The sequence below is a fragment of the Peromyscus eremicus genome, chromosome 4 (genome assembly GCF_949786415.1).
Source record: "Peromyscus eremicus chromosome 4, PerEre_H2_v1, whole genome shotgun sequence".
Lineage (NCBI taxonomy): Eukaryota > Metazoa > Chordata > Mammalia > Rodentia > Cricetidae > Peromyscus > Peromyscus eremicus.
Window position 1 is genome coordinate 14,324,852 of NC_081419.1, and position 26,927 is coordinate 14,351,778.

General features: G+C 47.2%; 2 protein-coding genes across 4 annotated transcripts in view; one reads left to right on the forward strand and one right to left on the reverse strand.

Moving 5' to 3' along the window:
• Positions 1-979: 979 nt before the first annotated feature.
• On the reverse strand, positions 980-2,866 carry Mrpl41 (mitochondrial ribosomal protein L41). Of its 2 annotated transcripts, none has more exons than XM_059260262.1 (2): positions 2,654-2,866; positions 980-1,536 (listed from the first exon to the last, which is right to left on the reverse strand). In XM_059260262.1, the coding sequence occupies exon 2, from the start codon at positions 1,511-1,513 to the stop codon at positions 1,106-1,108; it is 408 nt and encodes a 135-aa protein (XP_059116245.1). In that variant the 5' UTR covers positions 1,514-1,536; positions 2,654-2,866; the 3' UTR covers positions 980-1,105. The 2 variants fall into 2 exon arrangements, with proteins under 2 accessions (XP_059116245.1, XP_059116244.1); XM_059260261.1 differs by lacking the exon at positions 2,654-2,866 and adding an exon at positions 1,772-2,017.
• An 18-nt stretch (positions 2,867-2,884) lies between these two features.
• Pnpla7 (patatin like phospholipase domain containing 7) overlaps positions 2,885-26,927 on the forward strand; it is an 80,552-nt gene continuing 56,509 nt past the window's right edge. For both annotated transcript variants that reach the window (XM_059260259.1, XM_059260260.1), the window contains exons 1-11: positions 2,885-3,196; positions 5,779-5,853; positions 5,952-6,039; positions 6,471-6,550; positions 7,754-7,845; positions 7,990-8,130; positions 9,586-9,745; positions 13,908-13,988; positions 23,040-23,168; positions 24,704-24,784; positions 25,774-25,900. In XM_059260259.1, coding sequence (XP_059116242.1) covers positions 3,167-3,196; positions 5,779-5,853; positions 5,952-6,039; positions 6,471-6,550; positions 7,754-7,845; positions 7,990-8,130; positions 9,586-9,745; positions 13,908-13,988; positions 23,040-23,168; positions 24,704-24,784; positions 25,774-25,900 — 1,084 coding nt within the window. In that variant the 5' untranslated portion in view covers positions 2,885-3,166. The remainder of the gene's footprint in view (positions 3,197-5,778; positions 5,854-5,951; positions 6,040-6,470; positions 6,551-7,753; positions 7,846-7,989; positions 8,131-9,585; positions 9,746-13,907; positions 13,989-23,039; positions 23,169-24,703; positions 24,785-25,773; positions 25,901-26,927) is intronic.

Sequence of the window (26,927 nt, forward strand, 5' to 3'; positions counted from 1 at the left end):
AGTGCTGGGATTAAAGGCGTGCGCCACCACCGCCCGGCTGCCTTTCTGGCCTTTTAATGCAGGGTCTTAGCTGGGTATGGTGGTGCATGCCTTTAATCCCAGCACTCAGGAAGCACATTGAAGGTGGATCAGGTTGTAAGGTTGAGGCCAGCCTGGTGGTCTACGTAGTGAGTTCCAGGACAGCCAGAGACATGCCGAAAGACTCATCTTAAAAAGAAAAGGTCTTGCTACATAGCCCTGGCTGATCTGAAACTTGAAACCCCTTCCTAGTCTCTTAAGTGCTAGGACTACAAGTGTGCACCACTACGACTATGCCTTGTTTTGTGGCTTGTGTATGTACATCTGCATGAGTGTGGCAGACAGAGGTCAGTCTAGGTGCCATTCAAGATGGCCTTGTCTTTTTTGAGCCAAGGTCTCTTCCTAGGGTCTGAAGTTAGCTGACAAGCCCAGGAGATCCTCTTGTCTCTTTCCGAGTGCTGAGATTACAAGTATACGCTACCACACTTGCCTTTTTGCATGGGCTTTACTTGGGTCTTCATGACCACATGGCAAGCACCATCTGGGCGGAACTCCCTCCCCAGTCCTTGTGTTATTTTCTGATGAAATAACGTTTTTTTTTTGTTTTGTTTTTTTTTTTGGTTGCCATTAAAGGGATCAATTCTCAGTTACTGACCCAATTATTTCAATAAAAGGTGTTAACTGCCGGGCGGTGGTGGCGCACGCCTTTAATCCCAGCACTCGGGAGGCAGAGCCAGGCGGATCTCTGTGAGTTCGAGGCCAGCCTGGGCTACCAAGTGAGCTCCAGGAAAGGCGCAAAGCTACACAGAGAAACCCTGTCTCAAAAATCCAAAAAAAAAAAGGTGTTAACTACCCTCTGCCTTGGAGCTAGACCTGACTTGGTTGTAATTTGTTAGGGACTCTGTAGCTACTGCATGGATTCTGCCCTGCAGCACACTTGAATGACTTGATTCAAAACACATTGTATGAGATACTAAAGGTCTTTAATAGAAATGCACAAGGAAGCTGCCCCTACTCTTCAGGATCCAAGGCTTGGTCAGTATTGTCTCCACTTTGTAGGCAAACTTTTGGTCACTGTCACTGTTTTCTAGCGTGGGAAATTCTTAGGATACAACTGGAACAGCTTGCCTTCCTGTGTGGGCTCAAAGCCATATTTCTCCAAGTTGTTAGCATTAAAAGTTCCTTCTTTAAAGTCTTTTTCAATGGCAGGTGCAGCTGTTTCCAGGAAGAGCGCTTTGGCGGTCAGGGGTGTGTCTGTGCCTTCAGGAACTCGGTAATTAACATAGGGCTTGAGCTTGAAGCCAGTCAAGTCCGGAACCACAAATTCTGGGACCATTTCCTTTACCAGCACAAACTTCCCATTAGAAGCATAAATGCCAGTTCTCTTGGCACCCCGGCTCTTGATGAAGGTGCGTGGTCCCCGCTTGCTTGTCCACTTGCTCATCCTGTCCGCTCCTCGCACCAGGCCTTGAGTCACGGCGGTCAGGAAACCCATGCTAGGCTCTGCAGAAGACAACTCTGAAAGAACAAGGCAGTTGGGGGGAGGGGGGGGGACAATCAGAGCCAGAGGGACTTGCCACCCTAGAACTTACGAGCGGAGAGTGCTGTGGGCCGTACGGGTGCAGATGATCGGAGGAGCCACGGGTGCTGAGGACCCAAGACCGCACAAGTGAAAACTACCCCTAATCCTGAAAGATCCCACACCCCGAAGAACCCCGCGCGGGAGGCGCCAACTGGAAACGCTCAAACCGACCTGGACCGATGGCTCTCGAGCTCGGCCCGCAGGCCTCTCGTCCCACGGCTGAGACACGGATCCCCGACCTGAGCTGTGTAAAACAACCTCGGCAAGGTCCTCCCTTGCGTTTCCAGCCGTCGGCAGGGTCAGCCACTCCGCAGCAAGAGCCTCGCCGATTGGTCGCCAACGCGCCCAATGCTCAGGCTCAGCCGGGCGGAAGGCGTGTGGCAGGAGACTCGGCCAAGCCGCGCAGCCGCGCAGCCGCGCAGAACCGGATGTGGGGCGCGCGCAGCCGTGCATGTTCACCCTGCCGCGAGGTGGCAGTCTAGGTCTGTCCTGTGGAGCGGTCGCTCTCGGCTCTCGTCAGCTCCGCGACCGGACGTTCACAACCGCTGCGCCGAAGGCTGGCTGCCGGACTGGCGCGCGCATCCTCGGTGCTGCCCTAGCTAGGTGTTGGGGGTCGGGGCTTGTGGACCCTCCCAGTCACCACCGAGCCGTGGCTTCCGGAATTGACGCGCTGTTGAGACCGGGGCCAGTGACCGGCGGTCTAGCCCACGGTCTGGCGCGTGGCCGAGTCGGCTTGGTTCCTAGTGGTCCTCTGGTTAACCATCTTTGGTCCCTACACACCCACCGTGCCTGCGCTGTCTGTCCACACGCTGCCCGCGGTGGCTGGGCCCCTCCAAACCCTTCACCGCTCTCCTTGATAACCCTTGCTGTCACGGCTCTCCTCCGGTGATCCCTCCACGACTATAACCACCTTCCCGTCCCTCACCGCTCCTAATCGAGACCCCTTCTGGGCTGTGACCCGTCTTGGCCCAGCTTTCTTGAGCTGTAAGCCCTCCTACGCCGCATCTCTTGTCTCTCCCTTTGGCGACATCACGCCTCCCGGGTGAGGCTCACCCTCCAGCCGGTCACCCCTCCACTTGGGTGACTTCTTTCCTCGCCTCTTTTGCCTGTTGCTCCGTCTCGCTCCTGAGCTACTTTCTTAGCTGTACCACCAATCTCAGCTGTTCCGACCTCGTTGAACTGTTAGCCACCTTACACTCTGGTCTCCTCCCCCACCCCCACCCGCGCTGGCCCCGCGTGGCTGCTCGGTCCCTAACTGTGCCACTCAATCCCCCACCCCCCCCACCCCCCACCGCCACTCTCACCCCCACCCCGGGCACAGTTGTGGGTTCCTCTTAGACCACGTGAGGGCTGTTTACAGGAGACGGAAGCGCACAGAGAGCAGGCGCTTCTGGAAAACAACTTGTTTTGGAGCACAGAGTTCTGGAGTCCCTTCCAATAAGAGCGTTTGACTTGGAAAGGAGCTGGCAAGGCTGGAACTACAGCTGTCCTGCTGTAAAGGTTCCGGTAGAGCAGTTTGTCTCAGCCTGTCTCCTGTTCGCCCTCCACATTGCTTTGCTTTCAGTCATGCAGAAAGAGGACGATGTCTGCCTTGAGGTAGGTAGACCAGGCCTGGGTGAGAACCAGAACCCTTAGAACTCCCAGGCGGGCATTTCCAGAGGACAGAAGGATCCTTTGCCTCGGGTTTCTACAGAGGCTTCTTGAAGACCCAGGAAATGTGGTAGTGACTCGATCTATTTCCCTGTCAGAGCTCTGACACTTGTCTCTAGACAGTGGTTCCTCACAGTGTGGTGTGGGCAATGGAATCTGGCTGTTAAGTCAATTATTGAAGCCCTCTTTTTTTTCCCAAGGTCGCAGTTGTTACTTCCCGTTTTCTCTTAGAACGTTGGTATTTGAACAGTCTTTTTCTCAGTTCAACGCTAGCTACATCCCAAAGGCCTTTATTAGTAGTAGTATTTTGGTGGTGGTTTGTTTTGTTTTGTTTTTGAGACAGGGTCACTCTACATATCTCTAGAACTCACTATGTGATCAGGATGGCCTTGAACTCACAGAGATCCACCTGCCTCTGCCTCCCAAGTGCTGGGACTAAAGGGGTCTGCCAATATACCCTGTGCCTTTATTTTTAAACCAGAAGAATAGGCCCATTAGAATAATCGTAAGAAGCTAGACTGTCTGAGGTGGTGCACTGTGGTAGACTGTGTATGTATGTATGTAGGTATTTTCCTTGGATAAGGTAAACTCAGAGGAAAGTAGAAGGTGTGATTGGGGTGCTCTTGTGCACCCCAGTCTTGACAGCTGAGCTGGGACAGAGGAGAAGGGAGGTTGAGTGCCTCAGTTTTGAAACAAAGAGCATACTGGCTATACACTGCACAGCAGACCACATGCAGTAGTGACCCCACGGATTGTATTGCTTGGTGGGGTAATGTGCTTGTGTAAATGCACCCCGTGACATTCACACAATGATGAAGTCACCTAAGAACATACAGGAACATGTTCTTCCTCAGCCTTAAACAAACAATACTCAGCTATCTGCCTCCTGAACTAAGACTGCAAGGCTGTTTTCTAGGCAACCCACTTACTCGTTATGATGCAGGACTGTGCCTTTGGGCTTCTTTGTTGAGTGGCCTGCAGTCACCTTGGGTTTTCTGGCAGGGACTGCTGAGCCTGAGGCTTGTTTTTGTTTGTTTTTAAGGCTCGACTTTGGTCCTCGGCAGTCAGGTAGAAACTGCAAAGGCTGAGTGAGTGGGCTCTTGCCCAGTCAGGCTGAGTAAGTGGGCTCTTGCCCCGTCAGGCTGAGTGAGTGGGCTCTTGCCCCGTTCGGTTCCTAACTGCTTGGGAGGGCGGATGAGCACTGAAAGACTCAGGTCAGGTTTCTTCTTTCTTCAGCTTTTGGGAGGATGAGCCAGCCACCCCTGTTGGTCATCCATTCATCCTTATATCCTGACCTCTTGCTCTCCTGCCTCCTTCCCTTCCTTGGACACCCTGTCATTCCTGTCATTGCCATCCTGGAGACAGCAGGGGGCAGAGACAGACCCTCCCTGTCATTTCTTCTTTGGCATGTGAACTGATTTTGGATATCTCTTTTTTTTTTTTTTTTTTTTTTTGAGCTGAGAATCCAACCCAGGGCCTTGTGCTTGCTAGGCAAGCGCTCTACCACTGAGCTAAATCCCCAAGCCCTGTATATCTCTAAATCCAGATGGATCTTCCCTTGGGGTTTCTTTTTGTCCTTTGGCCTTTTTTTGTTTTTGTTTTTGTTTTTTTTTTGGTTTTTCGAGACAGGGTTTCTCTGTGTAGCTTTGCGCCTTTCCTGGGACTCACTTGGTAGCCCAGGCTGGCCTCGAACTCATAGAGATCCGCCTGCCTCTGCCTCCCGAGTGCTGGGATTAAAGGCGTGCGCCACCACAACCCGGCCTTTTTTTTGTTTTTAAAACTGGGTCTCGCTGGTTGTTTAGGCAGGGCTTGAACTCCTGGGTGTACATGATCCTCATCCTTTCAAATAGTCGGGAGTAAAATAAATGCGGGTGTCAGTAACTTTACATACTCTTCGGAGTGTCTGATCATTTATTCTGAGTGGGCTGTCCTGGATCTTAGGGTTTGCGGCTCTGGTCCAGAGGGTACCAAGAGATGGCCCTGGCCTGCACTAGGCTTGCTTCTTGACTGGAGAGCCAGAAGTTGGGTTTATTAACATGCATGGCATTTACCAGTAGCACAGCTTCTGTGCCTACTCATCCCAGTGCCGAAGGAGACAGGTTGCTGCTTTTCTGTTCTTGCAGTTGAGCTCAGAGGGTCTCAGCACCCCTGGCAAGATCATTTCTCTAAAATTAATTATATATATATGTATATATATATACATACATATATATGTATATAGTATATGTATATATGTATGTATCACATTTCTGTGTGTGTGTGTAGCTGTGCAAATGTAATGACACAAATGTGGAGGTCAGAGAACAATTCATTGGCATCTGTTTTATCCTGACACTGTATGGGTCCCCAGGATTAAACTCAGGTCATCAGACTTGGCAGCAAATGCCTTATCTGCTAAGTTATCTGGTAGACCCCATTTCTCAAAAACCTTTAGGGCTAATGACTTCCTCCCTGGCTCCTGACTTTACTCTTGTTCTCTGACCAAGCCCAGGCTGAGAAACTGGGCACCCTGTCTGTTCTCTCCTCAGGCTGACTATTGTTTGGGTAGCACCCTGACCTCCTGGGGGCTGCATTTCATGGAGGAGCAGTCACAGTCCACCATGGTAATCACTGTGGGCTTCCCAGGGGCTGGGCCCTGATTGGCTTGTGGCTGTGTTTGGCCCTGCTGACACTCCTGTTATCTGTCTCCCATCCTGTGTAGCTGGTCGGGATTGGAATTGGAGCCCTCCTTACACTGGCCTTTGTTGGTGTTGCCATCTTTTTGGTGTACAGAAGGGTGAGCAGATTGCGTGAGTATCTTGGTTTGAACTCTGACTGAGCAGTGGGGGGTTTTCTGCATTTGTGTCCTATGAGGGAGGTATTTGGAGCTCCTGGGAGCTTCCCTCAAAGCCTTGTTGGAATGTCACCTACTAGGGCTCAGTTTGAGGTTCCCAGTCTGTCCATAGCCTTATCTGCTCTTTCCAAAGCTAGCATCCAGGAAGAACAGGAGAAATTCCTGACTCTTCTAAGATGAGTCTCCTGTGTTACCGCTTACCCCTGCTGTCTGAGAGGTAGCCGGGGACTGGGCAGCCAAGAGCATGGTTTATTGTCAGCTTCTTCATCTTCAGGGCTTGTCTTGTGCTTTGCTTTATTTTAGTTCTAGCCATGTTCACTGCCTACCCATTCAAGGCTATATACCCAGGTCCCTGCCATCTCACAATGCCCCTTCACTCCTTCACAGGACAAGCAGAACCCACTCCTCAGTACAGGTTCCGGAAGAGAGACAAAGTAATGTTTTATGGCCGGAAGATCATGAGGAAGGTAACTTGTATGGATGCCCTGGGTTGCACAAGACAGTGGTGAAAGTCTCTTCTTTCTTTTTTCTTTTTTTTCTTTTTCTTTTTTTTTTTTTTTTGAGACAGGGTTTCTCTGTGTAGCTCTGGCTGTCCTGGAAATCACTCTGTAGACCATGCTGGCCTCAAACTCAGAGATCCACCTGCCTCTGCCTCCCGAGTGCTGGGATTAAAGATGTATGTGCCACCACCAGGCGAGAGTCTCTTCTAAACAGGCCTTTGTGGAATGGGGACCCTCAAGCTCCTGACCTGTGCTCCCCCCTCTCCTCTGATCCCATGGCTCCTGCCACTGGGTACAACTTTAGGACATGTTTTAAGTCATAGTTATCCACTTCCCCAGTGGAACCAACACTTTTCCCCTGGAAATCCCTCACTGACCCTGGAGGCAGCCTGGGAGGCATGGGCTGTGGGTTTATATCTGGCTTGAAACACCTGAACGGCTTTGGCAAGTGCCAAGAACAGGGCCACTTGGGCTTTCTGAAGTGCAGGCTTGTGTTAACAAGAAATAGGATAGGAAAATGCTTTCCAGAAACATCCCTGGGTACAAGATGGACAGGTACAGAGGGCTTGTGTTTGCCCCAAAGTGGGTGGTCACTGCCAGTTTTGGAAGGCTGAGCTGAGCCAAGGAAGAACCCTAACTCCTGGGAACCTGGGTGGAACAGTGTAGTTCCCTAATGACCACATTTGCCCTAAGGTAAAAAGCCCTCTTTTCCATGTTTGTGGGGGTTCCAGATCATAAATCTATGGTCCTCCTGCACTGAGGGTCAGGAATAGGTGGTGAGGGATAAGCAGGCTGGTCTGAATCTTTGTTTGCCTTTGGTTAACTGCCATAGCTGGTCCCTTCTGCTGTCTCCCACTCACCTCAGGAGTTTTACCAGAGGCATGGAGCCACAGAGCTCTGAAGACCTGGCCACTTGAGGGCAGTGAGGACCATACTGTGGGGTGAATGGGACTGTGTGCTGTGCCCTTGTCCAAATGGTATCGTTTTGTCCTTGACTGCTGTATCCCCTTCAAGAAGCCAGGTGGGTGGGGGTTGGTGAGAGCAGCCCCTAGTAGCTGAGGTCAGGAAGGCGGCAACTCATAGGCAGGTCCTGGAGACAGACCCTGAGGCCAAGAGCTTAGACCTTGCCAGTCACCAGGTCAGCACTCAGTCTTTCTCTTGGTTCTGCAGGTGACCACGCTCCCCAATACCTTGGTTGGGAATACTGCTGCACCCCGGCAGCGAGTCAGGAAGAGAACCAAAGTGCTTTCTTTGGCCAAGAGGTACTGGGAATTCCCTTAAGGTCCTAACCACTGCTGTGGCTCCTACCACTTCAGGACACACCACAGAGCTTCTTGGGGCTTTGGAGCACTCACAATCTTGGGTTTGGGCTCCTCGATTCTTTCTCAAGTGTCTCTGCTTTGTAGGATTCTGCGCTTTAAGAAAGAATACCCTACTTTGCAGCCCAAAGAGCCCCCACCCTCCCTGCTAGAGGCTGATCTTACAGAGTTTGATGTGAAGAACTCTCATCTGCCATCAGAAGTTTTGTACATGCTGAAAAATGTTCGGTAAGATAGTGAATGGACCACAAGAGGGTTCTGTCTAGACTGCATTGCTGGGGGTATCACCTTCCTCCTTGGACTGTCTTAGACTTAGCTTTCCTATGTCAGGGATGGTTAGCAAAGCCGATTCCACCTCAGCACTGCGGCTTCCATCCTTCATGGTGGTAGAAATGTTCAGCAGGGTCAGGGTGCTTCAGATGTATGGAGTCTTGTGGTCAGCTCACCTTTTTAGCTGTTCCTTCCTGTTCTATTTAACAGTTTTCATCATTTTTATCCTCAGTGGCAAACTCAAGAGCAAGTGTGAGAAGTGTGTGTATGGATCAAAAACTGCAAGCTGGCTTTTCTGTCTCCTCTCTCTTTCTCTTTCTCTTTCTCTCTCTCTCTCTCTCTCTCTCTCTCTCTCTCTCTCTCTCTCTCTCTCTCTCTCTTTCTTAACAGAGTCTTGCTATGTAGCCTAAACTGGCCTTCAGCTTGCAATCCTATGCCTTGGTCTCCCAATGCTGAGATCACAGCTGTGTACTATTATGTCAGCTTTCTTTTTTTTTTTTAAAGGTACATTATTTCCAATTTTTGAAATTTATCATCATTATTATTATTATTATTAGTGTGTGTGTGTGTGTGTGTGTGTATGTATAAGTGAGGCTGGCACACGTGTGCCACAGCACCTGTGTAGAAATCAGAGGGCAATTTTGTGGAGTTAGTTCCCCACTTCCACTTTTATGTCATGTGGTGGTTTGAATAAGAATGGCCCCCATAGGCTTATGTATTTGAATTCTTAGTCATCAGGGAGTGGCACTATTTGAGAAGGACTAGGAGATGTGGCCTTGTTGGAGGAATGTGTCCCTGGGGATGGGCTTTGAGGTTTCAAAAACGCATGCCAGGCCCAGGTGTGCTTGCGCTCATTCACGCTCTTGCCCCTCCCCTGCCTGTGGATCAGGACATAGCTCTCAGCTACCGCTCCCATGGCACGTGTGCCACCATGCTCCCTGCCTTGGTGCCAATGGACTAAACCTCTGAAACTAAGCAAGCCCACAGTTAAATTATTTTATGAGAGTTTCTTTGGTCATGGTGTCTCTTCACAGCAGTAGAACAGTGACTAAGACGTGTGGGCTCTGACAGCTTCAGGTTGTCAGGCTTGTGTGTTGCAAGTCTTTAGATGCTGAGCCACCTCACTGGCCCACTTTCCTCTCTCTGATGCTAGTGCATCATTCCAGGGGAGCTACTCTATGGCCTTCTGTTTTGTGTCTGGCTTGCATTGATAGTCATGGCTTGAGAAGTTTTTTGAGTTGATAGTTATCTCAGAAGTTTAAAATTCTTGTCGACTTTGACGCCTGATGAGTTGAATCAGCCTTATAGAGGTCTAGGCGAGCCCTGGCCCTGCTGCTGGTGGGGACGGTGGCCTGTGTTCCCTACTCTGCCTTCTTGGAGAGCATGTTCTGTAGTATATTCTGTTTGCTGCAGGGTCCTGGGCCACTTCGAGAAGCCGCTGTTTCTGGAGCTTTGCAAACACATGGTCTTCGTGCAGCTGCAAGAAGGGGAGCATGTATTCCAGCCTGGGGAGCCTGACACCAGCATCTATGTGGTTCAGGATGGACGGCTGGAGGTCTGCATCCAAGATGCTGTGAGTCTGGCCAGGGGCCAGGGTGGGGAAGGGGATGCTCTGAAAGCTCTTTGTCAAAAAGTTAGTGTAGAACTTTATTTATTTATTTATTTATTTATTTATTTATTTATTTATTTATTTATTTTGTTTTTTCAAGACAGGGTTTCTCTGTGTAGTTTTGGTGCCTGTCCTGGATCTCACTCTGTAGACCAGGCTAGCCTTGAACTCACAGAGATCCGCCTGGCTCTACCTCCCGAGTGCTGGGATTAAAGGTGTGCGCCACCACCGCCCGGCTAGTGTAGAACTTTAAACCTTAGTTCTTTGGTGAAAATCCACACCCTCACCCCAGTATTCAAACACAGCTGCTATTTTTATTTTGGCCACACAACACACACACACACATATCCATACATTGAGACAGTTTATTCAGTAGTCCAGGACAGCCTGGAATTTACTCTGTAGCCCAGGCTGTCCTTGAACTCATGGCAATTCTCCTACCTCAGCCTCTTGAGTGCTGGGATTACAGGCCTGAACCAACACACCTGAAACAGCATCTTTTACTGTTAGGCACACGGGAGTCTCTGATTCAAAAATATTGTCATTTTTATTGGCAGTAACTAAACTTGGACCTTCAGGGCCATTGTAGTCAGTCCAACTAACTCATTTAGTTTGGAGGAATTTGCTGGGTTCGGATGAGTCCTAGGATTGGGAGATGATGGCTGGGTTAGCCAGGATTTCTTCATTAGTTCTCTATTCGTGTGTGTGTGTGTGTGTGTGTGTGTGTGTCTGTGTGTGTGTGTCTGTGTGTGTGTGTCTGTGTGTGTGTGTCTGTGTGTGTGTGTCTGTGTATCTGTCTGTCTGTCTGCCTGCCTGCCTGCCTGCCTGTCTGTCTGTCTTAGGGGTTCTATTGCTGTGATAAAACACCATGACTAAAAGCAACATGGGGAGGAAAGGGTTTATTTTAGCTTATAGTTCTGGGTCATAGTCCATCATTGAAGAAAGTCAGGGCAGGAACTCAAGACAAGAACCTAGAGGCAGGAACGGAAGCAGAGGCCATGGTGTAATATGGCTTACTGCCCTTTGCCTCATGGCTTGCTCAGCCTATTTTTTGTTTTTGTTTTTTTGAGGGAGGGTTTCTCTGTGTATCCCTGGCTGTCCTGAAACTCACTTTGTAGACAGGCTGGCCTCAAACTCACAGAGACCCGCCTGCCTCTGCCTCCCAGAGTGCTGGGATTAAAGGCATGCGCCACCACTGCCTGGCTACCTTGTTTTTTGAGACGTGGTTTCTTACTAGTCTGAACTCACCACGTAGGCTAGGCTGGCTTGTCAGTGAGCCCCAGAGATCGGCCTGTCTTCACTTCCCCAGCATTGGGATTCCAAATGCACACCACCAGACCTGACACTGAACATCTTAATTGTTATTATGTATGTGTGTGCATGTGGGAGTATTCCCTGGTGTGCACATGTAAAGGTCAGAACAACTTTTGGAAATTTGTTTTCTTAGTTTCCTGTGGGGTTCCAGGGATCAAGCTGTCAGTCTTGAAGGGCAGTACTTTGAACTGCCGCGCTGTCTTCCTGGACCATGCTTGACATTTTGGGGGAAGTTGGGGTGGAGACAGAGTCTCGCTATGTGTGACAATGCAATGTTATGAAAATACATGTTACATTTTAAGAGACTGGAACTTTTTCTGGACCTTACAACTAGAGTTAATACTATGCCTTAAGGTCACTTGTGACAGTACTGACCCTCAGCTGTGCACTCAGCCTGTTTGTTTAGCCTGCCTGTGAGAGGACAATGGAACAACCAACCTTACTTGCCTTGGACTTGCCAGGTATAAACTTTCACAAGCTAAGCTAATGTATAGCTGTAATCTTAAATTATGTACTCTTCCATACCCCTGATCCACAAATAATGCTTATATGTGTATACATCATGGTAGTTAATGCTGGAAACAGCAAATATAGGTTGAAAGCAACCTTATGAAATGAATGTCTGCCATGTGTTGAAGACAATATATGAATATTGCTTGATAGCATTTATTCACTTGTCTGGATCAGTTGGAGTCAGTGACTTAAACCCTTGTAAAACTTGGCTGAAAATTTCTGTGAAGTATTCCTCCTTCTCCATGTGATGCTTTCTGTACTGTTCAGTAACAGAAAGAGAAAAGCCCTTTGTTAGGGACACACAGACACATACAGAAACAGGAACAGACAAATTCAGAAGACAATATTCATGTAGACACAGATTCAGATTCATACAACTGTAGGTAGATTTTTCTTTGGGTCACCAGCTCACCAAAAAAAAAAAAAAAAAAAAAAAAGCGACATGGAGACTTTTATTAATTATGAAACTCAGCCTATTGCTTAGGCTTGTCCCACTTGCTCTTATAACTTCAATTAACCCATTTCTATTCATGTACTGGTTGCCATGTGGCTTGTGACTTTTACCTCTCCTCTAGCATGTCTTGCATCCTCTCTGCATGTGGCTGGCAACTCCTTCTTTCTTCTTCCCAGAGCTCTCTCTGTCCAGAAGTCCCTGCTGCACCTCCTGCCTAGCTATTGACTGTTTTGCTTTTTATTAAACCAGTCACAGTGACACATCTTCACACAGTGTAAAGGAATATTCCACAACATACAACAGACAGGAATGATGGAAGACACAGGGAGAGAGAAGTAGAGAATTTAAATCTCACTCTTTGTTAAATTACAGCAAGGGGAAGTGCTTTTTAATTTCTTCTCCTTAATGCCACACTACAACGTTTTGGATACTCGGAGGCTATCATTAATGTGTTCAAACCAACATGGAACTCTGGCTGGCCTGAAACTCACTGTACAGACTGGCTGGCCTGGAATTCTCAGAGATCTACCTCCTGAGTGCTAGGATTAAAGTTGTGAACCACTATCTCTGACCGAATTTGACATTTTTTAGATGCATTCTGTGGATCTAACTCAGGTTTCTATGCTTTTAAGGCAAGCACTTTACTGATTGAGATGTGTCCCTAACCTCCCCCACACCTTTTTTTTTTTTTTTTTTTTTCAAGACTGTTTCTTTGTGTATCCCTGGCTGTCCTGGAACTCACTGTGTATAGGCTTACCTCAGACTCAGAGATCTGCCTGCCCCTGCCTCCCAAGTGCCAGGATTAAAGATGTGCACCACCATCGCCTGGCATTATTTATTTATTTCTCTCTCTCTCTCTCTCTCTCTCTCTCTCTCTCTCTCTCTCTCTCTCTGTTTTTTTGAGACAGGATTTCTCTGTGTAGCTCTGGCTATTCTGGAACTTGCTCTGTAGATCAGGCTGGCATCGAACTCACAGAGATCCACCTGTTTTGTTTTTCCATTTTCCATTGAAGTCCAGTCGAAGAGAGAGGAAAGGGATTCTATGAGCAAGGGGCATCAAGATCATAATGAAGGAAACCTACAGAGACAACCAAACCAAGCTAGTGGAAAACCATGAACTTTAGTCCAACAGCTGTGGAGCCTTCCTGGGACTGGACTAGGCCCTCTGCATAAGCGAGACAGTTGTGTAGCTTGATCTGCTTAAGGAGTCCCCTGGTAGTAGGATCAGGATCAATCCCTGGTGCATGAGCTGGCTTTTTGGAGCCCACTACCTATTATTATTTCTTAACATCTTCTTTCAAGCTTATGGTATCTCTCTTTTTTGATTTTTCGAGACAGGGTTTCTCTGTTTAGTTTTGGTGCCTGTCCTGGATCTTGCTCTGTAGACCAGGCTGGCCTCGAACTTACAGAGATCCGCCTCGCTTTGCCTCCCGAGTGCTGGGATTAAAGGCATGAGCCACCACCACCTGGCAGTATCTCTTTTTTTTTTGTCTTTTAAAAGATTTATTTTTATTTGTTTATGAGTGTGTATGTGGTACATGTGTGTGGGGGCAGAGGTCAGAAGAGGGCATCAGATGCCCTGAAGTTAGAGTTACAGGTAATTGTGAACCCCCTGATGTGGGTGCTGGTCACAAAACTTGGATTTTCTAGAAGAGCAGCAAGTATTCTTTACTGTTGAGCCATTTTTCCAGCCCTGCTTATGGTATCTCCTACTTTGGGCGTTTCTGTGAGATAGCACCTCAGATGAAATCTTGAATGCCAACTGTCCTGGGTGCTGCCTGGACCTCTTCGCCCTGTACTGACCCTCTCTGTACTGACACCTGTGGTTCTGTTCTCTGAGCACAGGATGGCACCGAGGTGGTGGTCAAAGAGGTTCTGCCAGGGGACAGTGTCCACAGCCTCCTCAGCATTCTGGATGTGATCACTGTAAGTACGCCCTCTCCTTCCCTGCCGTAGGAGCCCAAGCGCCTGGGCTTTCCCTCGGGCCTGTTCTTCTTGACTTGCTAGACAGCGAGTCCCTTGTTGTTAAAGGCTACGTCTCTGCAGTAGCACAGGTGAGGGGCCGTCTAGGAATGAGAGCAGCTCTCACTTGGTAGTTAAAGAGGTGTCTGTGGCAACACCTTAGACATTGTGTTTAAGATAGACTGTATTTAGTAAGTCTTCAGTTGTCCTTTCTATTTCTGCTTCTCTGTCTGTCTTTCTGTCTTTGGTTCTAGGATCTTACTGTATATATCCCAGACTTGCCTCACATTCTTTATCCTCCTGTCTTGGCCTCCAGAATACTGGGATTACAAGTGTGTGCTACTGTGCCAGACATTTTGCACTCTTTATTCTTTATGGTATTTGTTCACATACAGAAGTGAACAGAATCATCACACCAGCCCATGTATCTTTTATCAATCAGGACTAAAGGTGTGTGCTGCCATGTCTGGCTAATTACTTTTCTTGTTGCTATGACAACAATACCTGACAAAAGCAGTTGAAGGTTTTAAGTTTAAGGTTTATTTCAGCTCACAGTTTAAAAGTGTAGTCTGTCCACCCGGCAGTGGTGGCACACGCCTTTAATCCCAGCACTCGGGAGACAGAGGCAGGTGCATGCATCTCCGTGAGTTCGAGGCCAGCTTGGTCTATAGAGTGAGTTCCAGGACAGCCACAGCTGTTACAAAGAAAAACTATGTCTCAAAAAGAAAAAAAGTGTAGTCCGTCATGGACGAGAAGGCATGAGAGCAGGAATAGGAGCTGTCCACAGTTGAGAAGCAGAAAGATAAGTGCCGGTATCCTGCTCACTTTCTCCTTTGTATCAGTCTGAGATCTTAGTCCTTGAGATAGTGCTGCCCACATTCAAGATGAGTCTTACCTCTAAGTTAAAACCTTTCTAGAAAAATCCTCATAGACATACCCTGGAGTGTGTTTCTATGGTGATTCCAAATCTAGTCCAGTTAATCATCACAGTTCCATTCTTCTAGACTGTGTTACTCTGTCTTCAGAGCAGTTAAGGAGCACCTTGTTTGGGTATATCCAGACAGACTGCACCAGGAGTCCAAGCCTTGGTATGGGACCACAGGGAAGCCCTGGTGGGACCCACCGATCCAGCCCTTAGTTGATGCTTGTCATTGAAGCAACAAGTTCCTTGCATACACTGGGGTGTCTTTGTCTGCACTGCTGCCTGTCAGATGGGCACAGAATGCTGGGTCTTATTTGGCGGCCTGGAGGCATATGTGGGACCTCTGTATATTGCTATGCCCCATTTGACCTGAGTGGAGGAGGCTGCTTACCTAAGAAAAAAGACACCTATCTTCCAGCAAGGCAGAATTGCCTTTGAAAGACTGGCGCTCAGCTTTGAGGAAGCTACTGACATCGGTGAGTGGGGTTGGACAAGACCAGGTGTCCAGTCCAAAGAGTCATCTTTTGCTGGTCCGAGAGAGGCATTCACTGTGTGTTCCTATCCTGTAGCTGGCTCTGAGGATGCTCCAGGATGTTTAGAGGGGACTGGTGGGCCTTGGAAAGGATAGGGGAAACCTAGAAGACTTTGGTCTATGTGAGGTAGATCAGTTAGCCACTTGATAGCTGCATCCTTCCTCCATCCTGGCAGTTAGTTTTTCTTTCTTTCTTTCTTTCTTTCTTTCTTTCTTTCTTTCTTTCTTTCTTTCTTTCTTTCTTTCTTTCTTCCTTTCTTTCTTCCTTTCTTTCTTTCTTTTTCTTTTTTTTTTTTTAAAGATTTATTTATTATGTATACAGTGTTCTGCCTGCATGCCAGAAGAGGGTGCCAGATCTCATTACAGATGGTTGGGAGCTGGGTTGGAGCAACCATGTGGTTGCTGGGAATTGAACTCAGGACCTCTCGAATAGCCAGGACTCTTAACCGCTGAGCCATCTCTCCAGCTCTAGTTTTTCTTTTAAGCAAAAAAAAAAAAAAAAAAAAAAAAAAAAAGAAAGAAAAGAAAAGAAAAAGATGTAAACTGGGCATGGACCTTTCTTTGGTGCTTGTTTTTTATCCTGACCTCATTGTGGTTTTTAAACTGAACATCATTTATTCACACATGTGATGAAATATGGCAGGAAGTAAGTTGAGAGCTAAGGCCAAGGCCTGGGTCCCCGCTGCACTGGCCATCCCACTGTGTCAGTATCAGAATGGCCCCTTCCCTAGAGGAGGAGCCAATCTTCCCTGAGTCTGGTGGGGGTAGAAAAGACAAAGGGATGACATTTGAGAGAAAATGACTTCTATACTGCTATTAACTGGTCATTTTTTAATCTCACTAAACATTTGTATTTATTACATTTTACAATTAAATTTTTTGTGTGTATTTTTGTTTGTTTGTTTTATTTTTCGAGACAGGGTTTCTCTGTGCAACCTTGGCAGTCCCAGAACTCACTCTGTAGACCAGACTGGCTGGCTTTTTTTGTTTTTGAGACAGTCTCTCTACATAGCCCTGGCTGTCTGTCCTGGAGCTCATTATGTAAACCAGGCTGGCCTCCAACTCAGAGACCTGCCTGCCTCTGTCTTCCCAGTGCTTGGATTAAAGGTGTGCACCACCACACCTGGAAAGAATTTTGAATTTTTACAAAATGACATGTACAGATATTTTAGGATGTGCTTGATGTTTCATAAACAGCAGTTGTCTGTTCTCCCCCGAGACTGTCCAACGCTCAGGTTCTTCTAGAGCATCTGTTATAATTGTTTTGTACGTGTTCTGTCTTAGATGCTCTGGCTTCCTGCCTGGAGAATAGAGATGAGCCCTCTTGACGGCCCATCTTGTTTCCACTGCTCTCCCAAACCCCTTATTTCCACCCACGGGACATAACTAAGACTTTGTGCATATCTTCACAGCTGAGCCACGCACTGTCTAGAGAAACTGTTTTCTTGTCAGCTTTTTGTTTTCTTGCAGTTAACAGGTTCTTCATTTTTGTCGTTGTTATTTAGGTCTTTTTTTTTCCCCCGAGATAAGGCTTCTCTGTAGTTTTGGAGCCTGTCCTGGATCTCGCTCTGTAGACCAGGCTGGACTCGAACTCACAGAGATCTGCCTGGCTCTGTCTCCCGAGAGCTGGGATTAAAGGTGTGCACTGCCACTGCCTGGCTTTGTTGTTTAGTTCTTAACCGTACACCCACTGTAGAGGTTTATCCTGGCTGTGCTCCATGAGTAGCACTGTTCTCTGGGAAAACCTCCCAGCTTCCCTATCCTGCCATCTTATGTTACCCGGGACCCCTGGACTCTGCAGTAAGGGTCTCTAGTTTCCTCCTCGTGGTTCACTTTCTTGTTTTGGTGGAACAAGCTCTCTATTAGCTTCCTGAAGAAGGTGCAGGAGGGACATATTTATGAAAACTTTCAAATGTAGTACTAGTCCTCCTTATCTTCCTCTTACACTTACTCCTAGATTTTTTTCCCACTTAATGGGTTTTATTTGTTGTTGTTTTACTTTCTTTTGTGTGTGTGTGTGTGTGTGTGTGTGTGTGTGTGTGTGTGTGAGTTAGCCTTGTTTTCTAAATCTTACTCTGTAGCCCAGGCTGGCCTCAAACTCACAGAGACCCACCTGCCTCTGCCTCCCAAGTGCTGGGATTAAAGATGTGCGCCACTGCTGCCCATCAAATTATTTCTTTTTATTGTATGTGTATATGTGTATATGTGTGTGTGTCTGAGAGTATGTTTGTGCACCACACATGTGCAGGAGCCCACAGGGCTTGGAAGAGGGTATTGTATCTCTTGGAACTAGAGTTGTAGCAAGTTGTGAGTGGCCATGTGGGTGCTGGGATCCAAAGAGCGTGAAGCCCTGGTAGCACCGTGCCGTTTATTTAGTCTTTTAGTTCTTTAGAGTTTTTAACTGTTAATTTCAGTTTTCTTTATTTTTACATATTTAAAAATTTTTACATGTATGAGTATGTTGCTGCATGTATGTATATGTACAATGTGTGTGCTTGGTGACCACTGAGGCCAGAAGAGGGTGTTGAATCGCCTGGAACTTAGTATAGACAGTTGTGAGCCACCATGTAGATGCTGGGGATTGAACCTAAGTCTTCTGCAAGAACAGCAAGTACTCTGAACCTCTGAGTCATCTCCCCTGGTCCCTTTAATTGTTTGCTTTTTGTTTCTTCGAGACAGGGTTTCTCCGTGTTGCAGCTCTGACTATCTTGGAACTCACTCTGTAGACTAGGCTGGCCTTGAACTCACAGGGATCCACCTGCCTCTGCCTCCTGAGTACTGGGATTGAAAACATGTACACCACCACCACCCGGCCTGGTCCCTCTTTTTTTAATTAAAAATAAATTAGTGTATGCATTGTAGTGGTGTGTGTGTGTGTGTGGTGTAGTGTATATGTACCTTTTAATGTAGGTGTGTGTATGTGTGTGTCTACATGTGAAGCCAAAGGCAAATGTCAGGTGCCCTTCCTCAACTGTTTTCCACGTTTAGTTTTTGAGTCATGGTTTCTCAGCCTAAAGCTTATCAGTTTGTTTCAGCTAGTCCGGCTAGCTGGACAGTGAGCTTCAGGGGTCTGTCTGTTTCTGCCCCTACCTCTACCCCACCCCATTAGATTCTAGGTTGACCTGAAACTTGCTGTATAGCCCAGGCTAGCTTCTTCCAGGTGGCAGTTCTCCTGCAGCTACCTCCCCAGTATTGGAGTTCCAGGTGTGTGGTGCCATACTCAGCATTTAGAGCTTTCTTTGTTGTTGTCCTTTAAATGTTTAAACAATGTTGTCATGTTCTCCATGATGAAGTAAGATGAGGTTTTCCTTTGCTCCCTTAGATACGCCAGCCTTCCCGAGTGTTTTTTTCAGTCTGTCTTTCAGATCAGGGTCTTATCTGTCTCTCCACATCTACTTGTGTGAGAGTGTAGATGTGTCGTATGGGTGTCTTGTAGAGGCACTGCCCAGACACAGAGAGAATACACTGGGTTATTCACTGACACAACTTCAAATTCAAGCTTCTAATATGTGCTGAAGAGCAGAGGCTAGCCAGCCTTTTCTCCCAAAGGCTCGATGGTAGATATTTTAGCTTTATGGGCTATATGGTCTATCAACAGTATGTAGATTAGTGAGTGACACTGTGCCCAAAACACTATTTCCAAAACAGGTCATCGATGAGAAGGTTTGGCCCTGGGCCGCTGTACCAGTCCTGTGGCTGAGATCAGATCAGTGATACATGCCAGGGGTTTGTGCTGGGCATTGACTCAGGGTGGCATAGACATTCTGAATGCTGGAAAAGTCCTTCACCCAACTGGTAATTACATGGATTAATTACGAAAAGAAAAATGCCACTTAAAAACAGAGTCCAGTAGGTATGGTGGCACACACCTTTAATCTCAGCAGTCAGGAGGCAGAGGTACATGAATCTTTGTGAGTTCAAGGCTAGCCTGGTCTAATCCAAGTTCCAGGCCAGCCAAGAGTACATAGTGAGACCCTGTTTCATAAAAAACAAAACAAACACACAAAAAACCAAACAACTACAAAAAAACTGGGTCCAGGGCCAGGGAGATGGTTTAGTGAGGGAAATCCTTAGCTGTACAAGCCTGACAACCCAAGTTTGATCCTGGAAAAAGGATCCATAAAAAGCTAGACGTAGTGGTGTTAATCAGTAAGCCTGAGATAGGAGGCAGAGGCAGGAGAAGAGGCCACAAGCTCGAAGACCAGCTAGTCTGGAATAAGCTGCACAGAGGAGAAACAAGATAGATCCTGACGCAACACAGTGCAGGGAGAGATTCGACTCCCATTGCTGTTCTCTGACCTCCACATGCATACTGCACTGTGTGCACCTGTGCTCAAGTGTGTGTGTTTGTGCTTGCACATGCACACATTAAAAAAGACAAACTCATGTGTATGGTCCAGGTTGTCAACTGGGGAATCTATGCAGGAGAAAGGACAGTAAACTGGATTCTTCCCACGGGTCGAGAGACCTATAGGCTTTTGTATGTTTTTGTAGGATCTCATGTACCCAGACTGGCCTTAAACTTGCTATGTATTCGAGGATGGATGATCTGGAACTCCTGATTCTCCTGCATCCACCTCTTGTGTGCTAGGATTACAGGCATGTGCCGCGATGCACCGCCCTCTTTCCTTTTGTGAGAGAGTCTAACTCTGTAGCCCTGACTGGCCTAGAACTCACTATTTAGCTTAGGATGGCCTTGAGTATGCAGCAGTCCTCTTGCCTCAGTCTCTACTTGGATTACAGGTGTGTGTCACGATCTTTCTTGGCTGTCACTTGTTTTCTATAGCTTCTAAAGTTCTCTTGCATTCCCAGTATACTCTTAGCTTTGTTTCTTTTTTGCAGATAGGAGTCAAGCCCAGGGTCTTTACATTGTAGGCAAGGGCTCTCCCATAGAGATAGATCTCCTGGCTCTTTGTTTTTTGAGCAGTATTGCTCTGAGTCCTTCTGCCTCTACTTCCTAAGTACTGAGATTATTGTGTCTACCATTCCTAGCTGGCCTTTGTCTTAATCCTTGGGATTATGACCATTTATATCCTTTTAGAGGGGGGAGATGAGCATTGTATAGTTGATGAAGACAGAAGATCCACTGATCTGTCCTTGGACCTCTTTAAATCTCAGATTAAGCCATAAGCAGCATAGCAAAGGCAATGAGAATTAGATTAATATTCAGACTTCAATCAAAATCTCCTGTTGACTCCAGTGTGCTATTTGATAGCAGAACAAAACATCAGAGGCTTTGAGAGTGAAGGGATTAGAACCCACTGCTCACAGGCATGCACTATGGTGTGAACCTAACTGGCTTGATATTCTACAATATAACAACTAAAAACCAGCCTTCTGGAGGAAACCCACAGGTATAATCACATCAGTAAAAGAGGGATTATAGTGTTTTATGACCTTTTTATGGGGATATGTGGTCAGACATGTAGTTAGGTCAGATATGGTATCAATCACAGATCAAAGTAAATAGTCTACGCAAGTGTAGCTTGCTAAACTAGTGAGTTTATTTAGCTTACACATGGGAGCATGGATGACCCCTCTCCCCAAACTGCTGTGTATTAGATACCTTTCTTACAGCTGTGACAGTCCTTGACAAGAAACAATTTAAGGGAGAAAGGGTTTATTTGGATTACAGTTTGAGTAATCCCTTCCATCGTGGTAGGGAAGACATGATGACATGAGCAGGGAGGTGTGGGATCCCACGGCATCAACCATCAGGAAGCAGAGGAGGTGGGATTGGGCTACAAAGCCTCTAGGCCTCCCTAGTGATTACATTCTCCAGTGAGGCTCCGCCTCTAAAAGTTCCGCAGCATTTTCCTTATTTTATTTTATTTTATTTTATTTTTTCTATTATCAGCTTGATACAGTATAAATTCTTATCCTAATAGTGAAATGTTTCATAGAGGCTTGCCCAGTGATTGAGTAAAACCAAAACTTATTATAAGCCACAGTCATCCTAGGGTCCTCCCTGCTATATAGCCTCCCTGGTTCTGTGGGTTGCAGTCTGATTGTTCTTTGCTTTATATCTGGTATCCACTTATGAGTGAGTACATACCATGTTTGTCCTTCTGGGTTTGGGTTACCTCACTCAGGATGATATTTTCTAGTTCCATCCATTTGTCTGCAAATTTCATGTTGCCATTATTTTTCTCTGCTGAATAGTACTCCATTGTGTATATGTACCACATTTTCTTAATCCATTCTTCAGTTGACGGGCATCTAAGTTGTTTCCAGGTTCTGGCTATTACAAATAATGCTGCTATGAACATAGTTGAGCATGTATCTTTGTGGTATGATTGAGCATTCCTTGGGTATATGCCCAAGAGTGGTATGGCTGGTTCTTGAGGTAGATCAATTCCCAATTTTCTGAGAAACGGCCATACTAATTTCCACAGTGGTTGTACAAGTTTGCACTCCCACCAACAGTGGAGGAGTGTTCCCTTTGTTCTACATCCTCTCCAACATAGACTGTCATTAGTGTTTTTGATCATAGCCATTCTGACAGGCATAAGGTTGTATCTCAGAGTCATTTTGATTTGCATTTTTCTGATGACTAAGGATATTGAGCATTTCTTTCCCTTTTTTCAAGACAGGGTTTCTCTGTGTAGCCCTGGCTGTCCTGGAACTCTTATTTATAAACCAGGTTGGCTTTGAACTCACAAAGATCCGCCCTACTCTGCCTCCTGGGCACTGGGATTAAAGCACCACCACACCTGGCTTCTTCAACCTTTCCTCAGTCGACACCAGGCATTTCAGTTATGCAGGAACTTCTAAAGGTCTCCAGGAACTAGGGTCCACAAACCTGCTGAACTCTAACTCTGACAGTAGCAAGTGGTGTGAGGACACACGGTGGCAGGAACTCACACACATTCATTGCTGATGGGAATGTAGAATGGTACAGCCACTGTGGAAGACAATCTGGTTTTGGTTGTTTGGTTATCTGGTAGAAGTTTTTGCTTTGTTTTGATTGATTTTTACAGAGTTAAGGATGCAGATACCATGTGATCTAGGAACCTCCCCTCATATATTCAGCAAGAAATGTGAGCACAGAAACCTATGTGTGTGTTATAGCATCTTTATAGTCGCTGTATCTGAGAAGCAGCCCAGCCCCTCACGGGGGATACAGGAATATGCATGGCAGGTCTATTGAGTGTTTGACTGCTCTTGTGTGGCTATTTGATGATGGTGGTTTCTGCTCTCAGTGACCTCTACAGAAAGCATACATGGGTTGGGTCTTTTGCAACCCTCTTGGCAAGGGGCTATAGACAGAGTGGGATGTTGAACAGCCAGGCCTGTGAGTCCCAGGAAAGAGCATGTAATCAATCCAGTAAACGTCAGGTCAGTGGGCCTGACCCATAACGCCTGTCAGCCAAACCTTTGCGATGTTTTGCTGTGACAAATTTCGGTTTATGTCAAAATTACCAATGTGCACAGCATGCCTGGGAAGATAACAGCTGTGTGGGGAGGAGCCAGGCAGGCTCTGGAAACCTCTGCGGGTTGTGGGAATCCCCCAGGAGCTTCCTAGGTCCCTCGTGTAGGACTAACCAAGTTGTTGTTCCAGGGTCACACTGCACCCTACAAAACAGTTTCTGCCCGTGCAGCTGTCTCGTCCACCATCCTCTGGCTTCCAGCAGCAGCTTTTCAAGGAGTGTTTGAGAAGTACCCCGAAACTCTGGTGAGGGTAGTGCAGGTAAGTTTCTTTCTAGCTGGCGTTTCTCTCTGCCTTGGGCCATCTCAGGCCCTGGAGCTGGCGTTGGCATGGATCCCATTAGGGCTATTTCTGGTTATGTGCCAGTTCTGAATTCGGCATTGTGGGTGAATTCAGAGAATGTAGAACTGACTTTGCTGGCAGGATTTACTGCTGAGGATGGCAGATTCTAGGAAGTACTTTGTAATACAGGTCTGCAGTGGTGGTGCATGCCTTTAGCCCAGCACTCAGGAGGCAGACAGGGAGTGTTCTGTAAGTTCAAGGTCAACCTGATCTACATTGCAAGATCCAGCCAACTACAGCTACATAGTAAAACCATGTCTCAGAAAAAGGGTGGGGAGGACATGATAAAAATATATTGTACAAGAAAAAAATGTTTTTTCAATAGAAAAAAGTTTTTAAATTATATTTTTTTGAGACAGGATTTCCCTGTGTAGCTCTGGTTGTCCTGGAACTTGCTCTGTAGACCACACTGGCCTCAAGCTCAAAGATCCGCCTGCCTCTGCTTCCTGAGTGCTGAGATTAAGGGCATGTGCCATCACCACCCGGCTAGAAAAAAGTTTTAAAGAATAGTCATAAATTGGACAGAGTGGTGGCACATGGGTGTAATCCCAGCCTTTGGAAAAGTAAGGCAGGATTATCTTGAGTTCCAGACCACGTGGGCTACATAGCATGTGCTAGGGTATCCAGAGCAAGACTGCCTCAAAAAACACAAAACGGACTGTAAAGATGGTTCAGCAAGTAGGGGCCTTGCTGCCGGGCACGACCGCTTGAGTCCAGTCCCCAGGACTAAGTGGTGGAAGGAAAGAACCGACTCCTGTAAGTCAGTCACTTTCTGAGTGCCACATGTGTCCTGTGGTGTGTTCACACCCACACACGTACACAAAGAAAGAAATGTGCGGTTGGGGGTGGGGCTGGGGCTGAGGAGGTAGCTTGGTCAGTAACGTGCTGACCTTGTAAGTGTGAGGACTTGAATTTGATCCCCAAGACTCAGTGTGAAAAAGCTGAGTGCATGTGACCTGGGGAGGCAAGTGAATCCCTGAGGCCGGCCAACCCACTCCAATCAGTGAGCCCCAGGTCCCAGTGAGAGACCCCGTCTCAGAAAACACATGCGGTAGCTGACTCCTGTGGAGCAACACCCCTCCCTCCGTGTGCAGGTCACATGTCTCTCGCTCTTGTTCTACACACACACACACACACACACACACACACACACACACACACACACACACGCAAGTTAATAGTGTTAACTCCATAGAAGCCTTCGGACCTCCTATTTCCCAAAAGAAACTTCAAAACTTCTTATTAAATATTTTAGAGTAATTTTAGATTTACAGAAAATTTGAAAACACCACTTGATTCCTATGTGTCCCACATTGTTCCCCACGTTAGCACCCTGCTGCACAGTGGTGGAAAAGGTGAGCTCTGGTCTGTGGCCTGTGCTGGGGGGCTCAGCAGGAATCCATGTGGCGCTGCTGGTGCCCAGCCTAGACTTGTCACACCTCCGTCTCTTGCAGATCATCATGGTACGGCTGCAGCGGGTGACTTTCCTGGCTCTGCACAACTACCTGGGGCTGACTACAGAGCTCTTCAACCCTGTGAGTGCAGGCCTCCTGCTAGCCTGTGTCAGGATGGTGTAGCTCCCACCAGGACACCGCTGACTGCAGCCAGTACAGCTGTCCTTCAAGTGCTCCTAGCTGTGGGACTGGGCTCTGAGAAGTGTGCTGGGCTGAGCTTACTTTCCTGCTTAAGTATATGCACGCTGGTGCGTTGAGTGACTCCACTGAAAGTCAGGCTTTGGGGCAGATAGGCTCGTCAAACTCGAGAGGATTTAGCCTGCTTTGTCGCTTGCCAGGAGTCCTGTTGTACCCCAAGACTGGAATTCTGCAAGAGTCTGGTGCCCAGGTCCTGAGACCGGGCTGGGCCATCATTCCTTTCCACCTGTCCCGTCTTGCTAGTACTTGGCTCTGTGTCCTGCCCTTGACTTAACACTGAGCTGAACTAATACTAAGCTATGACCTGGAAGGTGTGGGGTATTGCCAAGGGTGCCAAGGCCTTGAATCCTCGCTTTTGTTCCTCCTGGTAAAACCTGGCCAGTTACAGCCTGTGAAGTGGGACAAAGTTCTCACCCAGAAGGGCTCAGTAACAACTGAGCCAGTGCGTTTACTGCTCTGTTCCTGTACCTGAAACAAGGACAGAGGAAGTTACTTTGGAACATACGAGTGAGGTTCCAACAGAACTCCTGGCAGTTGGTAAGAAGTGCTTGGTACCTATGAATTATCACTTCTTTGATGATGTTTTAGAGTTTGTTGTGCTCAGTTGCTGATATTTTAGGGAATATTTTTTTATGTTACATGACTTTTCTATGAAGAATTGACTACATGGCCTATTATTTTGGCTGTATGAAGAGTTGGAGGCAGAACCTAAGAGAAGAGCATGCTGAGCCTTAGCAAGCTCGTCCTCTGAACTGCTGGGTTCTCTGCTGGTTGTGTTGTCTTCATAGTTGATAAATAGTTGAACTCATAGCACGATTATAGGGAACCCAGGGAATTCCCGGAGCACATCTAATGTTCTTCTCATCTCTCAGGAGAGCCAAGCCATCCCTCTCCTGTCAGTAGCCAGTGTGGCAGCAGGACGGGCCAAGAGACAGATGTCATATGGCCCAGAGGAGCAACTTGAGAGGTCCCCAAGGTCCTTGGAGTCCAGCAACTCAGGTACTACACTAGCTCAAGACCTTCTCACTCCACTTTCCAGGTTACTCCATCTGCCTCCAGGTCTCCTCTCCTGAATCCTGGGTTTCCTCACATGCCTCCAGGTCTGCTCACCTTAATCCCAGGTTTCCTCACATGCCTCCATGTCTGCCCACCTTAATCCTGTGTTTCCTCACATGCCTCCTGGTCTCTTCACTTGCCCCTGATGTCTCTTTTTTTTTTTTTTTTTTTTTTTTTTTAATTTATTTTATTTATTATGTATACAGTGTTCTGCCTGCATGTGTCTTTGCAGGCCAGAAGAGGGCACCAGATCTAATTGCAGGTGGTTGTGAGCCACCATGTGGTTGCTGGGAATTGAACTCAGGACCTCTGGAAGAGCAGTCAGTGCTCTTAACCACTGAGCCATCTCTCCAGCCCGCCCCTGATGTCTCTTAACCTGCCCCTAGGTCTTACTACATGGGTCCAGGTTTTCTGACCTGTCCCTCAGGTTTCCTCATAGGCCCCCAGATCTCTTTATGTAATCCAGGTCTCCTTACCTGCCCTCCCTTCATATATGCCCAGAGTTCATGGTCTAGGATTATCTCACTGTTCTCAGGTCTTCTTAGCTTCCCTCAGGTAACCTCCCACGCTCTGGGCTATGTTGCATATGTCCAAGAATCTTGCCTTCTGTCTTTTAGTACTTCCTACTGAGATTTGCTCCATGGGAGTGCTGTTCAGAAGAGCAAGTTCTCAGCTTTGCCTTCTGGTCCCCACTTGACAACTGCTCAAAGTTCTCAAGACAAATTAGATTGGGGAATAAACTGACCAGGAGAGCTTGAGCAGCATAGATTGCCTATGTTGTATTATTACCACAAAGCCACTTTGAAAGTAGATGTATGCCAGGTGATGGTGGTACACACCTTTAATCCCAGCACTTAGGAGGCAGAGACAGGCAGATCTTAATGAGTTTGAAGCCAACCTGGTCTACAAAATGAGTTCCAGGATAGCCAGGACTATTACACAGAGAAACCCTGTCTCAAAAAACCAAAAA

Excerpts from the sequence above, each read along its gene's own strand:
- Mrpl41 (XM_059260262.1), bottom strand. The coding sequence starts at position 1,513 with ATGGGTTTCCTGACCGCCGTGACTCAAGGCCTGGTGCGAGGAGCGGAC.